This window comes from Lissotriton helveticus, chromosome 2_2, assembly GCF_964261635.1.
Source record: "Lissotriton helveticus chromosome 2_2, aLisHel1.1, whole genome shotgun sequence".
In the NCBI taxonomy this organism is placed as follows: Eukaryota; Metazoa; Chordata; class Amphibia; order Caudata; family Salamandridae; genus Lissotriton; species Lissotriton helveticus.
Window position 1 is genome coordinate 349,129,007 of NC_136060.1, and position 16,566 is coordinate 349,145,572.

Sequence of the window (16,566 nt, forward strand, 5' to 3'; positions counted from 1 at the left end):
TGGACTATGTGGCTGCACTCCACCTTCAATCCAGCCCCTTCTTCCTCCGACCACAGCATCGATATTCGCCGCTGCTGAGGGAGATCCGGTATGCCAGCAAATGTCAACTACGTGCTCTACTTGATAACAGTTAGAACACTTATAAAAATAGTCCTGTGAGTGTGCAAATACCTCTCACATCAAGTCCTGACTATATTGAGGTTTCGGCCAGGCATCAGCCGTAAGTACCCTTCCTCAATGTAGATTGTCACTGTCAATCAAAATCTTTGACTATGTTTGTTGCAATGGCTTCAACTCGTTTTCAAATTCCTGTAGTAACAACTCATTTATTCACAGATCTGTAACTCATAAAGCCACCACTTTAGTGCTCCCACAGGGGACGCCCCAGCTGACACTAGTGGAATGTTATGCACAAGAGACGCAGCTATGCAATGTGACATTATTACATTCTATATACATCATAACAAGAATGCATACTTGAGGTACAACACACTCACTCGGAGTACATTCAAATTTCATCATCTCCTATTTCCATATTGATGCTGCCTTTTCACCACAAATCCCACAAACGTATATCAACCTTTTTAAATTCATCTCTCTCTCCATAATCCATGTGGGGCAAAACCTCTGTTAGTCCTTTCATCCTTAGGTTTGTCTTCCCCCAACTTTTTGCCTTCCTTCTCCATTTTTTGATCTAATTTTTGCTAGCATTAGGACGTTGCATGCTTTGCTACTACGAACCCATGCTAAAATGCATGGACTCACTTCTTAAAACATGATAACATTGGCTTAACCCCAATTAGCATATTTAATTTACTTGTAAGACTCTAGTAAAGGGGCAGACACTACATGTGCCCAGGGTCTGCAAATCAAATGTAAATAGTGGGCCTGCAGCACTGATTGTGCCACGCACTTAAGTAGGCCTTTAAACATGTCTTAGACTTGCCATTGCAGCCTGTGTGTAGTTTTAAAGTGCCATTTCAACCTGGCAAAATAAAACTTTTACTAGGCCCAACCTTCCTTTTTGATATAAATGATTCAACCCTAGGGTAAAAGTCACACAATTGATGGACGGAATGCTGAACAAATCAAAGCATTCACCTCAGTCAAGAGATCTGGGTTAAATCCATCATTCTTTTGCTCACCATGCCACCCCAGTTTAGACCTGACCATATGTAACTCAGCCTTGACCCTGTGCCTCATGGGAACAGTCCAGCCCGTACTGCCAAGTCAGGTCCTCCCTGGACCGTAAACAAGCATCCTAGGACCGGTTTCGGGCTTTCAGCCCTCATCAGCCAGGATAGCTTGATTCCAGTGGCACAGTAAGCCCGGGACCCAGGTCTGGGCATACCCGGCGCACTTAGGGCGAGAAAGCAAAAGACACACAATTGATGGACGGAATGCTGAACAAATCAAAGCATTCATCCGCAGTTACGAGATCTGGGTTAAATCCATCATTATTTTGCTCACCATGCCACCCCAGTTTAGACCTTGACCATGTGCCTCATGGGAACAGTCCAGCCCGAACTGCCAAGCCAGGTTCTCTGAACTCTGCCATCTGTGAGTCTAACCTGCCAAGTGGTGCCACCCCAGTCCTGGACCTTTCAAAGGGGGCCTAAGTTGCTCTAACAGCCCCTGTGGATCCAGCGGACCTGACACATGTCCTTTACAATGCGGCACAAACCCAAGCAGAAACGATGCATCATTGCTACTGAGTGGATTGGACCAGCCACAAAGGCCTGCATTGCATCGCAGCTGTTCAGAACCGTTGCATGCCCTGACTACATCACGCATCCTTGGGCAGGCCCTCACATTACTCACTGATGCCAACCTTAACAACAAAGCCAGATTCCGCATCAGAGCCTTGCAGCTTTTTGATACTGACTCATCACCCTGACTATGCGAGCATCCTAAATGCCAGACTTGCAACACAAGCCCTGCAAGCAGTATTCTCAACAACAATGCCTGCCCTCTCATCGCAGCCTAATTGCACCTCAAACTGATTCATCGCTCCAGCTGTGCAACTTAACTTTGCCGCGGATCCACGCAATGCTCCACAAACCAGGATTGAAGCTAATTTGCTTTGTGTGGCTTAACTGGGTTCCTGTAGCCGGCCTGCTCTTCGCTGCAGTTCTCCGGAACTTGTTTCTTTATCCCGAGTCGGTGCCACCAGATATCCACAGTGTGCTTCTTGGCGCTATTTTCAACCAAATCTTTAAAATTGAATGTCTCCAGTTATACTAATTTGATTGTTGTCATTTTGGTCTTGTTTTGTTTGTTAGATTTTGCTCTATCTTTCTTATGTGGTGTGGGACCCTTTTTGTGTGGTGTTTTCACTTTTTTACTGTTTGAAGTATTGCACAAATACTTTAAACTTGGCCTCTAATTTAAGCCTGACTGTTCTGTGCTACGTTACCAGGGGTTTGAGTACAGTTCATTTAGGGTTTGCTTGTACCTTACCCTGTCTAGGATTGTGGTTGCTGCTTGACCATGCCGATATCCGAGTAGCAGTATATGGAACAGTTCTATCCATCCTAACTATTTCTTGAACCATCTCGCCCATTGCTCATTGCCCAATGAATGTATTCTACTGTCATCTTATTACATTGTTGGAGCAATCCATTGCATTGAGGGTAGGGTAATGCTGTTCTCACAAGTAAAATACCCCCCTCTCTCTAGTAACTTCCTATCTCATGAGAAGCGAATTGGACTCTATTGTCCTCCAAAGTCTTCGCTGATAAATCCTCCCTAAAAATCTACTCAAAGAAATTCAAAACAACAGTCATCTTGGGATCTCCAATAATTTTGACTTGTCACCGTCTTGTCAGATAATCCACCAGTACATGCTTATGCCTTTCAGAGTAGATTTTGAAATTCCTGAAAAAAAATGTACTCTAGTCATCCCATAAACTTTTTCCACCCCCTGCACTGTTTGAATTGGTTAACAAACGCCTGTTGTTCCTTTCACAAATACTGTAGAGTGCTGTAGTAGCCCTGATAGTTTTACACTTATCTTGCTTTGGCCACCAGAAATATTCTTTCATAACTGTCTTCATCACCACCATTGCCATGTGTCCTCTCTGTGCTACTTTTCCCTGCAAACTCAACAGTAGAACCAGTATCTCACATTTTTACCAATAACGCACCGTGCTCAGGTAATTCATCTGCTATTTTCGAGTAATACTGTAACTCTGGGTCTAAAATATTTTCTCTGTGCCATCCACTCATAACTGTGCCCATTTTTGCATCCTCGCATATAATCAGTACACACACACACACACACACAAACACATTTTTTCACCACACTACACACACAAACCCATACTATGACACAAGATACCAACTCTTCCTCCTCCTTTATCTATTTCAGAAGGGATCATTTGAAGATAAACAGTGGTGCAATTTCTCCAGTGCCACATACCTAACGGAATCATTGTGCTTTAACAGCTTTCGTGGAAATCTCGCTAACCTGGGTCTTGAACTATATATCCACCTAAAGTGTCCACAGGCTGTCTTCAGAACAAATGATCGCCCCCATTAATTTGACTGGAAATTAATCACACCTCTATACACACCCCACATTTCCTTTTCAATTACACAATATTCTTTCCATCTCTAATGTGCAAGAGGCACAGCAACAGCAAATTCACAACCCCTTTCTTTCTACATGAGATTGGCCCTAAGCCACATGCATTGGCATCCACTCTCATAATAGTTGCCCTGTTAAATGCAAATGGCTGTAACATATGAGCTGTCCTCCACTGATCTAGTATCATACCAAGGGCCAGATGTACGAACATTGTGATTTGCGAGTCACAATTTTCCAGTCGCAAATCACAATGTACAACAGTGTCTCAGACACTGTTTGCGATTCCCAATTGGGTCGCAAATTGCATGCCTCATGAATATTAATGAGGCACTCGCAATTTGCGACCCCATTGGGAATGGCTGACCCTCCCAGGTATGGTGACCTGAGGGGCTCAGCAGACCCCCATGTCTGGGACTTCGTTCCAATAAAGCAGTTTTTTTTAAATACATCCCATTTTCCTTAAAAGAAAATGAGATGCATTTAAAAAAAGAAAAATTAAACGTTTTTGTTTCATTTTTTAAGGGCAGGTAGTGGTCCCTGGGACCACTGCCTGCCACTTAAACATATTTTCCCCAGCATTCACAAAGGGGAAGGGTTTGAGAGTGCTTCACCACCCTTCTGAGAAGGGTGGTAAACTGCAACCGTTTTGCGACCGCAATTGAAGTTGCACAACAGTCTTACAGAGGGTTCAGACTATTAGTAAGGGAATAGCAAGTCGCTAATCCTATTTAGCGAGTTGCAAATCATTTGCGACTCGCTAAATAGGGTTAGTACATGGGCCATTTGTTTTTTGCATGTGCCAACGGATCGCAAACCCGTTTGCGCATGCAAAAAAAGGTTGTACATCTAGGACCAAATGATTTAAGACATTCCCTGGACCATTCAAACTCTCCCTTCTTTTTCAACAGTGCCCTAAAACTTTAATTTTAACTGGCAAATGTTCAATTAATTGAGAATAGAATTTGGATACTCCCAAGAATGATGACAAATTCCGTGTTTTAAAGTGTGGTATCTCATTGGATACCATCAATCAAGTTAAAGTTTGTTTAGCCCCTTTTCCAGAGGTCATGTGCCTCAAATATTCCAGGTCTTCTTGTCCCTGCAGCCATCCCAACTAGATACTTGAGCTGTAATGACAGACGTGATTCAATCCAAATGCCTTAGTCAGGCACCTTCCACACACCTGAATATTTCTCCTGTATCCTTCCTAGATATCACTATGGGTGACGACCACAGCATAAGCTCTATGGTTCAATGATGCCCTCAGTGCACATTTTCCTGGTGATTATACTCAGCTATTTGTGTATGCATTATGGCACATTAAATAATCTATGTTTGATGGAGATGGCACCTTTCATCTGTTTGATCTTTTGTACCACCCATTTTGTTTGTCCCAGCTTGTCTTCGAACAACATAACATACTAACGAGTCTATCTTTCCCCCTCCTCCTCCCTAACAGGTGCTATTTTCTTTCCACATATACCTTGTCTTTTTTGCTCTTTCTTTATTGCAGTTTGGATATGAAGAATCCTATCAACTCAATGTTATATCTGGCAACTGTAGCTTCCTTTTCCCCCACATCAACTCATCCAATATGACAGTGAATCTGGTTACAGAATCAACAGTTAAATCAACATCCTCTCATCTATCCACACTTAAATTACCTTTATTTGACTTGTCTCCCCATTCTCAATTGTAGATCATCATCTTCTTCCTTAGCTTCCTCTTTTACTTGTCTAACAATTGTCCTCCTACCTTCCCTCCTTTACGTACATTATTAAAATGACCCAACCTTCTACACTTCTTACAATCTTTCCCAAAACCTGGGTAAATCCTTCGATGTGGAAATGGGCTTCATGTCTTTCCTCCCATCTACACCACCGTTTCTCTCACTGAATTGTTCTCCTTAATTGTAAATATTTTGCTTACACTCATTGCCTCCCATTGCCAGATCCCAACACCTTTTGGGATGACTCTATACTTTTTGCTTTTTCGATTAATTTCTCTAGGCTCAAATTCTTATCAGACTACAATTGTTCTTGTGCTTTCTTTGAGTTACGCCTTGCAACTAACTGATCTTTTATCAATTGGCTCTGAAAAACTTCAAATTCACAGTCATTTGCCAACAATTTTAGAGGAATAATATGTGTGTCCACTGATATGTGTATTAGTATTGGTAGTATTAGTATTAGTAATGATTTGGTTTTCCTGGTAGTGTTTTTGTTGGTATTTATAGCTGTGATATTAATGGTGCTTCAGAAAGCGTATGTTAGTGGTGTCTTTGGTAGTAGTGTTATCGTTGGCGTTAGTATTGTTGGTGTTATGTTTGTGGTGGTGGTATTGGTGTTGATAGTAGTAGTTGTGGTGTTGTTGGCACTGGTAGTGATAGTATCATAGCTTTGTTAAAAAGAAACACAAACACATACTGTGATTAATAAAGCACACTTGTTTGCTTATGGATGAGTGGTTTATTATGGTGGTATTGTACATTGTTTAAGCCTTTTTCTTACACTTCACAACAAGCAATATAAAAAAATGTGGTCATTTGAGAGAAGAAAAAAATTGTTGCACAAGCAGATGTGTGCATGTGCTTGTCAAAAATATTAACAGACACACATTGGCAAACCCAGCAGGGATTGCTTTTAAAGAAACACCACATTCAAATTCCCTTGAAAAGCTGTGATTGGCACTTTCTTAAGGCTGACTGCAGTACTTTAGGTTGTTATTGAGTTAGACACAAGTCTTTCATGAAGCGGCCTTCAATACCTTGATCATTTATCAGAGGTCCCTTGAGTCAGACACAAATACATGCTGTATGAGGCGGGAGTAACTTAGGCTATTAAATGAGGTCTGACAGCCTTCCTCACGTTCCACTCAACCTCAGGATCTTAGGGAATTATTAACATACCAGATGCCTTTAAAGGCCTGTTTATTTAAAGTGGAATTTCAGCATAGTGGATCACAGGGAGGATGTTGCTTTACCGTGCAAATTGACATCCTTTATTCCCCTAGTCTAGTCATTCCAGCTTGTTTTCTATGGCTTAAATAACTATCCCAGTGTGGGTGTATAATGCTGGTAGCCACTGTTGAGTCTGCATGCCTCTCCTTAACGTATTTCACAAAGTTCACCCTAATCTCTATAGGTAGCACCAGTCACTTACATGTAGAAATTAGATGTGTGCTTCATAAGGATTAGCTTTTTCTGTACAGAGAATGAAGGTGGAGATGATGAAATGGTATGGGGATGGCAGAGGAGAGATGACAGGGAGAGGAAAGGAGGCTGGGAAAGGTACTAAGGCAACATGATGAGAATGAAAAAGCACCATGGAGAAAGCAGGGATGATGAAAGGGAATCAATAAGAAAGAGACAGAGACAGGAGATGATCCAGAGAAAAAGCTGGAATTAGTAGAGGAGGTAAGAGCACAGACAGATAATGAATGGGGATGAATAGGTGAACAGAGATGATCCAGGAAAAGCAATTGGGTAAGAAGAAAGAGTGGGGACATTGACAGAGGTAATATGACTGGAATTAATGCAGAGGGTAGAGAAGGCATGGACAATGATGGAGGTACGTTAATGGTAATGAGTTAGGAGAATGCGGAAGAGTTGGTTCAGGGGAGAAAGGAGGTGGGACAATGAGAGAGGTGGCATGATGAAAATTAATGGGGACTAAATGAAAGGACCTTTATTCACCTACCTGTCAATATGATTTAAAAAGAAGCCTAGTTTCAACTCTGAGATCACATTAATGCTAAACATCTCCTGCACAACTATCAGATCATGCTGCAGTACAGAGACTGCTACCTTACCCACTGTAGATGATTACCTTCTGGCCACAAAAGAAGAAAAACCCTGCATCTTGATACTGCTGTACCTGTCAGCTGTCATCTACATAGTCAACCACCCTCCCTTCATTGATTTTCGAATGAAATTCTTTATCAGCAATGAGCTTCAGTGGTTCTTCCAGGTGGTACTTAGGGGGGGTTGTACATGCCGGGCAGCACAAGTTCTTACCTGCAGCCGTGAGGGGTGGCCGTCATGGGAATTGGCAGCATCACCCCCCACTCTGACATGCGGATGCCAGGTGGCACACGTAGGGACCGGCACAAGTGGCATAATAGCTAGCTTCTCTACCGGGTTCTTCTGCCTTTCCAACCAAAACCAGTACGTTCACATGGGCACCTCAAGGTCATAAGATCCCTATCACATGCAGAGTGCACCAGGGTTCCACACTGTGCTCTATTATTTTCAACCTCTATATGGAGTCCGTTTATGGTCTTCTAACAGCATCACATCAAGATTCATTCACCAATATGCAGATCATACAGAACTTTACTTGAAAGTCTCCTTTACTTCTGTACAGCCGATGTGTCAAACACTGCCTGCACATCATCCATAACTGGATGTCCGGCGCCTACCCGAAGCCCAATCCAACCAAGACAGAATTCCTGTTATTTGCCAGGAAAAACACACAAGAAACAGTACAAACCTGGCTAAATGAAATGCACCTTGATGGCTTTGAACCCCAACTTTCACTGAATGCCAAGTCACTTGGATTCATCTGGGACACCAACATCACCCTCAAGGAACACATTGCCAAAAAAACTAAAATGGCCTGGTTTTAGCTCTCTTTTCCAAACAAAGTGAATGTAGTTTTTTCACAAGGCAACTTAAGGGCTGCTGTTAAATCCTACTACTCTTCCATCCATGCCATCGCACACTCCACACTGGCAATGGGCATCAAACACACCGTAGCATGTCTCATCCATGGCCTAAAGAAAAGTGATCACACCACACCTACCCCGATGGAACACCATTGGCTCCCCTTACCAGCTCGCACCATCTTCAAAGTCTGCTGCATCACTTACAAAGGCATCACAAACAGCATCTCGCCTTATGTTGCAGACAAGTTCACCATCTCTGGTGGGTTTTGGCACACCCGCAGCTAAGGCACCCTCTGACTACAGACTAAGAGCCTGATTATGAGACTGTCTTTATTCGGACCTGTGCATAAACCCCTGTTTATGCACTTGTCAGAATTACAAGTTGAGTGTTATATGATGCATCCGATGATGACCAGATGGGTTAAAAACCTCAACCATCGTTACATTTTGGCAGGGCAAACCTGCTGAAATTTAGCAGGGGTAAATCATACGGTAATTACAGTGCTTAATTTGTAAAAATAAAAAAGAAATACCCGGACTTTTGCCAGGAGGCCACTGCAACTTGCACCACCCATTGCTCCCACTAGCACTATCAATGACAATACTATCACTACTAGCCATCACACTCATACAAGTGTGACAATTCAGACTTTCAATGTACATTAAAATGACTAATGCATGCTGCCCTACCTATTCTTATAGCTTATGGTTTGCAGGTATTAATGATTTTATTGTATATTTAATTATTACACAACAGCTGTTGTGCTCCTAAAAAAATAAGACAAACAGCACCACCATGTGGCAGCAGTCGTGGCCGACCTGACTCGTGAGTGGGGCCGGGGGTCACGCTGGTTCGCAAGGGGGGTGTAATTTTTTTTTAAACGTACCTTACCGGGTCCTGCTCTGCCTCAGCTCCTGGCCGGGTCCCGCGTTTTCCCAACTGGAAGCAGCTACAGGCAGCCTCCATCCCATCCCGTAAGCCAATCACAACCCTGCAATGGCAGGGTTGTGATTTCTGGGGACGGTGCTCAGCTGGGCACCTAAGGGGAGGCCATTTTCTCTATGTAGGCTGCATGCAGCCTACATAGAGAAAAGTCAGAGTGCGCATGATTGGTTCGGTCAGCCGCAGAGGGACGACCAAACAGTCAAGGCCCCCTGCATGGGCAAGCCACTCTTCCCTGAACCGCCCACCCGTCCACCCCCAACCAGGCATACCCTTCTGCTTTCTCGCAGTGCGAGAAGCATAAACATAAATTGGTATTTAAAATACCATTTTATGTTTCTGCTTCTCCCAGTGCGAGAAAACATTGGGGCGACGCTCCTCAGCCCTAATGGAGGAGCTGCCCCAGTGTGGCAGGTTGTCATAAAAGCCAGAGTTGATACTAAAGTGTTGAGGCCGAGCACTAGAAACCCTCAGCTCAAATTAAGCATGAGGATTTTGATGCGTTAAAGAAAAAAATCTGTATGTTATTCCCCAGAAACTCGTAATAGGTGTTATTTGTCGCATCAGATAAATAACAAACCAGTGGTAATGTTGTTTACCAGGTGTGATAAACACCACCTAAACTTATATCAGGACCTAAGAATTGTAAAAACGGAAAAAACAAGGCAGCTGGCCTTTTTTATCTACGCACCCTGGATCTAAAACAATATCCCTATATTCATCAAGACGGCCCCAACACTGCCCCACAGCTGCCTCTCCTATCAACTGATTTTGACCCTGTACAGCCCTCCACTGCTTTTTGTTAGATTTGCACAATAGAAATACGGTTCACCACATAAAAATACAAAAGGGCTAGTATTTTTATTCTATCTTTACAAAAATTATTGGCAAGTGTGTCATTACACTGTGAGCTCACAAAGCTGTAAATCCAGCAGCATGTTATTATGATAGCAAAATGAAACAAATGAGCGTTCAAGGTTGATTAGAGTTCCTCTCAGAATTGGAAAAGAACAAAATATGTGAAACACCTCCCATTTATAATAGCTACCTTCAGTATTTCCTACCATGTTTCCTGTAATCTTCTCTTTCAAGAACACGAGCAAGTACAGTTTTCTGCACAGTCTTACGTTTCTTTGCTGATTGTATTCAAACTATTTCACATGATCATTGTTCTTTGTATTCTAAACTTTGATTTTAAGAGTGCATAACTGTTTTCAGATTCTCTGTTCTCACAGAGTTTTTGAATAATCCATTATTATTGTTTTTTGCAGTGTGCTCCTATCCCTGTTTCAATCTCAGATGGAATACCTGGTGAAATTAAATCCAGCCCTCCTGCCTGCTGGGTTTTCAGCTATTTCACTGTTACCATCTTTTTTCTATTGCGCTCTGACTTAACATTTTATTTAGTCTTTTTTTGTTCTAAATTTCTTAGTTTGCAATTTATATTGCTCGCAGTTTACAAATACGTGTTGCTGATTCTCAAATAATTAAGTCGGCTTTACAAGGAAAAGTGTGTTTTATTGTATCCCACTGATTTATATCTAGCACATTATTTAGATCCTAGTCTCCTGATTTGCACTTATAATATTCCTGGAATTATGATGACTCTATCTGACATCTACTTGTGTGATGTGAAACCGATGTTCTCCAATTTACTTTATAAACTCGCCAAATTTAAATCAGACACTCAAAGCAGTGGTTTTATTTTTACATTTTCCTTTCTTTGAAGATTAATGAACCATCTGCATTCACGTTCTTTTGCATTTTCTGTATAAAAGTTATCCCTTTAATGCAAATCCTTTTGATTGCTCCTTCCTCATCGGGCCCTATAAATAGGTCACATAAGTAACAGCCTGCATACTCCTAAGGGCACAGAAAGCGCCATTGCCCAATTTACTAACACAAAAGCCTCTGGGGTGTGATGTAATATCATAATAACTTGGTTACGTTACGTCTCATCTTGGACGTTAAACAAGAATTCCTCGTTAATGGGGTCAAAAGCACTTTTCTGGTTTTTTAAGCCTGTTTCTTCATATCCTTTGTAAGTTTTTGTTTACCTTCAGTTGGTCAGGCAGTTTAACATCTTTCTATTTAACTGATTCTTATTTATTATTGGTGTATCTGTTTCCTTTTTCTTCATTTGCATGTTAGCATTGGATCCAGCCGCGGCCCGTGGAGGGAGTTACGGTGGGGCAGGGAAGCGGGGAGGGGGAGGGGCAGGGTGGAGGGTGTTAAAAACCGGCATATGGATAATTGCAGGTAAGTAAACAATTTAATTATTAAAACGAATTTCGTAGCGTGCCCTGCATCGCAATCTTCATTTCCTTTGGCTCCTCCTTGCATCGGTTATGTGTACCTGTGAGTGGTACAATACATGAAGGATGCAGTGCATGCATGTTAAATTCATGTGCTTGATGTATGTGTGTCTCAGAGTGGTGCACTACAGGAAGGATACAGTGCTGTGCAGTGTGTGCATGCTGTATACATGCACTGGGTGTGTGTGTGGGTGGGTATGGATTGTACAATATATAGCAGAATCTGGAAATGCATTTTGGGAGATTTCTTGATCTTTGCATGACCCTAGAAACCCCAATCTATGAAGCAAGAGGGTGCCCACAAACACATCCCAAGAGCTGTACTGAGGTACAGCTCTTGAGTATGCCTTGGACAGGTAAATGCCGAACAATTGTAAAGTTAAATCAGACAAATATGATGTTGCACGTGATTTCAAATGACTAATGATATTACTGTAGGACATGTGAGATGAAAAATGAAGTCAAATGTGATCTTGCTTTTATTTTCATTCAAAATGTAAATAAAATGTTTTTTCTTAAAAAAACAAGAATCAATATCAAATCCTGGTCCTGAAGGACTAGATGTGTTGAGATGTTTCTGCGTTTAAGTGTTGTTCCTGATGTTCATGTGCATTCATCAGGACAAGATATTAGGGTTAAAGCTGACACTGCCCCAAAAAGCAATGAGGACAGTGTAAGTTAATTTGTTTTTTTTATATAAAAACATACACCTAGGATTACAGCCTATCGCTAGCTGACTAGGAATATACAATAGACACCCGAAAACATGATTTAAGTCATTATCACAACATGCATGGGAAAGATCATTAGAAACATATTTGTCAAGTGGATTTCACGCACTGGTTCAATAATTTACTTATTGACAAGCTTCATTCTTCATTTTTTTAACGTTTGTAAATAACTACATTATCGACCCTTAGGGTTGTCTCAAATTGCAGCAGCCCAATTGCTACATTTACCACCCTCAAAGGAAGGTGTTCACCAGGAGTGATTAATTTTACAAAATTGTTAATCATGTAAGTGAGCCAGGTTTTGAAAGCTCACCTCAGTTGGTTGTTCACTGCTGCTCTTGTCAAGAAAAAATCTCTCTATGTGTATAAAAAAGGAAGAACGTGAGAATGAAAAATTATTAAATCAGAACTATTCTCATTCAAGGAATTGCTATTCTGTAGTCGTTCTTCTCAAAACTGGGCACTGAGGTGTCGCGTGCTATTACGCTCGTTATCTATAGACTATCTCTCCCAAATGGCATCTGAGAATATGGGCACATCAAGAGAGATGTGTTGTAATAGTAAGGTCATTGTACATGCTAGTGTGCATGATAAGAAAACTTAGACCTGCTTTTTAGCCCTTTTTTCGCAGGTTGCAATAGGAGTTCTTTCTAAATGTTATTGTAGATTGTCTCCCTTGGAATATCTAAAAAAAAGATATCCCTGTACTTCCTTAAACTGTAGAAAGATAATGAGCCATAATGAGTTACTTTCTTTTACTTTATATGTGGCATGGCATTCCTCAGCAGCAGAATTATGTCACTTTATGGGCTATAAATGGCAAACTCAAGGGCCATATTCTGTTACATCCTGTTTAGAGTTTGTGGTAAATCTTATTTAATTTATCTAGGTTCTTAGGGATGGTGTTCATCTTACATTGTTTTATTACAAAGTGGTGTGTGATGCTGCTATCCTCTCATGAACCTCATAGTTATAAAATACCACTTCTGAAAATGACGCTTCCCAATCATTAGTTCTCAAAATTAATATTTAGAAAATTAACACTTTCAAAAGTGTTTGTTCCTCAAATATATTCAAATATGGACAGTGTGAAAGGCAAGAAGGTTTTCCGGAATGGGCATTAAAGGAACTGGGAATAAGCAATAGGGTATACTGGGAAGGGGTGTGGAGTTATGGTTTGAGGTTCAGAATATAGAGTTAAATATATGGGCTTAATGGCTTGGGATATCGAGTTTTTGGGTTATAGGGTTAAGGATTTATGGGTATGTGGGTTCAAGGTATATGGTTAGGTGTTAGGTCTGAAGGTATTGAATGTAGGGTGAAAGTTATTGTATTGAGTTAGGGTTTAAGTGTTAGGGTTATGGGGTATGGAGTTTAATGGTTAAAGTATAATATTAAGGGTACACTGAATTACTTCTAGAGGTTGAGGGTATGGGTTTAGGAGTTGGTGTAAAGGGGTCGGGTATAGAGACAGCGTTGTGCATTGGATTAGGAGTTTGTCTAATGGAGTTTAGGTCATGTGGTAGGGTAAGGGTGTAGTTTTAAGAGTATATGGTTAAGGGTTTTCGGGGTTAGCTATTGGATGATTAGTAGGGGTTAAGAGTTTAGGGTATAGGGGTAGGGTGTTGGGGGTAAAAGATTAACCCCTAGGTATCTAGGGTGTGTTGATGATTGTTTTATTTCAAATTTTTTGCCTATCTGTGAAATAATTAAGGCTAGGCTTTTGACAGTAGCACTGTTCTTAATTTATTTCATTGGAAAACACTACAATTTTGAGATAATGCAATTAGAAGTGTTAAAACAAACGAATGCTATTTCTCAGTAAATGAAAAAATTAATTAACACAATACAACCTTCGGGACATATTCCACTAGTCAAATGAAATGAGGATGGGGGCATATCCTTAAAGGGCTAACAACTTCATGGCCAGTATTAGATTATTACATAAATATAATGCACATTTAAAGGTGATTTTGTGCTTATATCAGGTACCACTGTACCTCATCGTTTAGGCCATATCTGTCTATATTCATTTTATATACCCATCGTTGCTCTTCTATGTGCAGTATATGTTGGTTTAACAGCACATGTCAATGTAAGGAATAAATAGAAATTCAACTAAGACTTAAAGACCTAAATATCCCTACTTGGATTCACCTTCTCCAGCATGGTCTACGAGGATTTCCTCCCTTCAATGGTTCAATTCCAATAAATGAGTCATTAGTTTGGATGTGATATAAGTACTCCATACTTACATTTATTTTACAGAATCGAATCTTAATCAATCTTGTCATTCCTACAATATCAAACCCACAAAGGTGATGATGAGCATTTACAAAACAAAAACGTATTGCAGCTGGTTAAGTTCCTTTTTTTCCAATGCAGCATTATTTACCAAGGCTATAGCTGTGGTTACTGCAAGAGAATAAGCACATTTTTGTGCTTTGATTGTAACCTTTATTTTTTGTTAGCTATATCACGGATATAGTCTTGTTTATTATAAGAAAAGTATATATATTTATGTAAGTTTTCAACTATGTCCTAAATGCATTTGATGTTCTTTAATTTTGCAGAGTGTCCTCTATGTGGTTATTTCTCTAATTCTGTTATTTCATGGTTTTACTCTTTACACCTATTGAAGTTGAAGATAGTCCCTGATTTGTACTTGATCATTCTTACAGCCGGAATGCCACCTTCATCTTCACCTCCGATGGGCAGACAATCCTTACGTTTCTGGAACAGTTCATACTAAGGATACTGCACCAGGCCTTATCATGGGAGCAGGTACCATACATTACACTTTTTTTTCAGTAGCCCAGTATGATTTCATGGGTGTTAGATGTATTACCATGCCCACATTTTCTATGATTCCAGAATGGGCTCTCATACTAATTTGAAGGTGAACCATGTATTTATTTTAGTACCTGTGAGATATTAAACTACAATAGGATGTCATTTTACTTTTGTAATTTCCTGTCAGGTTGAAAAGAAAACTGCTTTATCGAAAATTGTGCAATGAAGTTTTCATATATTATTATATAAGTCTTCGATAGGAAATCTCTATTAAGAATAAGCAGACCAAAATCTAAGTATTCTTTTCAGTGACATCACAACGGTGGGTAATCAAAGTGATTTTCCACTGTGGTAACATCAGAATGGGAAGCACTCACTTCCCCTTTGTTCCACCTCCTCTCCCAGATCTCCAGAGACCCAGTGGAATGGTGGTTAGTGGTCTCACCCACTTTCTTTTGCCTCTCAAGGGTCTCCATGTACCTGAGGGAAGTGGGAGAGCACAGGTGATGCTGCACCTACGCCGCCTGCAGACCTGCACTGGCAGGCAAAAGCAACCACCGACAAGCAGTTCTCACAGAGACAATGTCAGTGCAGTGATGCTCTCGGCGCTCAAAGTGACAATGCACAGGTGGTATGGTAGTGGGGGTGAATGGCCGGAGGACAGATATTTTTACTTAATAATTGGATTGTGGCAGTGTTAGACCTGCCAGCCTTGGGGTGGTCTTCCCCCAAACTTGTTACCTGCACCCCTCCTATTCTTGCTGATCTCGTTTTTGCTGACATTAGGACTCTGAGAATGTTACCACTGCTAGCTTATACTAAATGCTTGTGCTCTCTAGTAAAAACCTGGTGTCATTGGCTTATACCCAATTGGCACGTTGAATTTACTTGTAAGTCCCTAGTAGAGTGGTACCACAGATACACAGAGCCTGTAAATGGAATGCTACTGGTTGGCCTGCAGCACTGATTATGCCACCAACTTAATTGGCCCATCTGAACATGTCTCAGGCCTGCCACTACAGCCTGTGTTTGCAGTTTTAAAATGTCATTTTGACTTTGCAATATAAACTGCTTGCCAGGCTCAAATCTTCCTTTTTCATACATAGAGGTCACCTCCTGAGGAAGGCCCTACACAGCCCCGAGGGCAAGGTTAATTGTAGTTACAATTTAGACATGCACTCTTCATTTGTCACTACCGCAAGGCCTACTTATCCCCCATGATAACATTGGAGTTACCTTCTGCCTGTATCCTGGGTCACATGACTAGGAGTAGTTGGCAGTTGGTCTTGTGTATTGCTCGCAGAAACTGAGACACGCGTTAGGTAGGTGCTGGCAGGGAGGAGTCACCTACAACACTTACACATCACAAAGGTCCTGCCTGATCACTCTCACAAAGGGGTTTAACCCTAGTCTGTTGTGACCCCAGACATTCTGGGGGCAGTGCAGGGAGGCAGGAAATTCCAAACACCCCTGGGGTGGAATCCTCTGGAAGGTTCTCCCACTTCAAAGTGGGCACCTGGTATAAATATG

At 41.2% G+C, this 16,566-nt stretch overlaps 1 protein-coding gene across 5 annotated transcripts in view; it reads left to right on the forward strand.

The window, feature by feature from the left end:
* Window positions 1–16,566, forward strand: part of SORCS2 (sortilin related VPS10 domain containing receptor 2) — a 2,165,153-nt gene that overhangs the window by 1,812,316 nt on the left and 336,271 nt on the right. For all 5 annotated transcript variants that reach the window (XM_078678523.1, XM_078678525.1, XM_078678524.1 and 2 more), the window contains exon 11: window positions 14,925–15,027. In XM_078678523.1, the coding sequence (XP_078534649.1) occupies window positions 14,925–15,027 (103 nt within the window). The remainder of the gene's footprint in view (window positions 1–14,924; window positions 15,028–16,566) is intronic.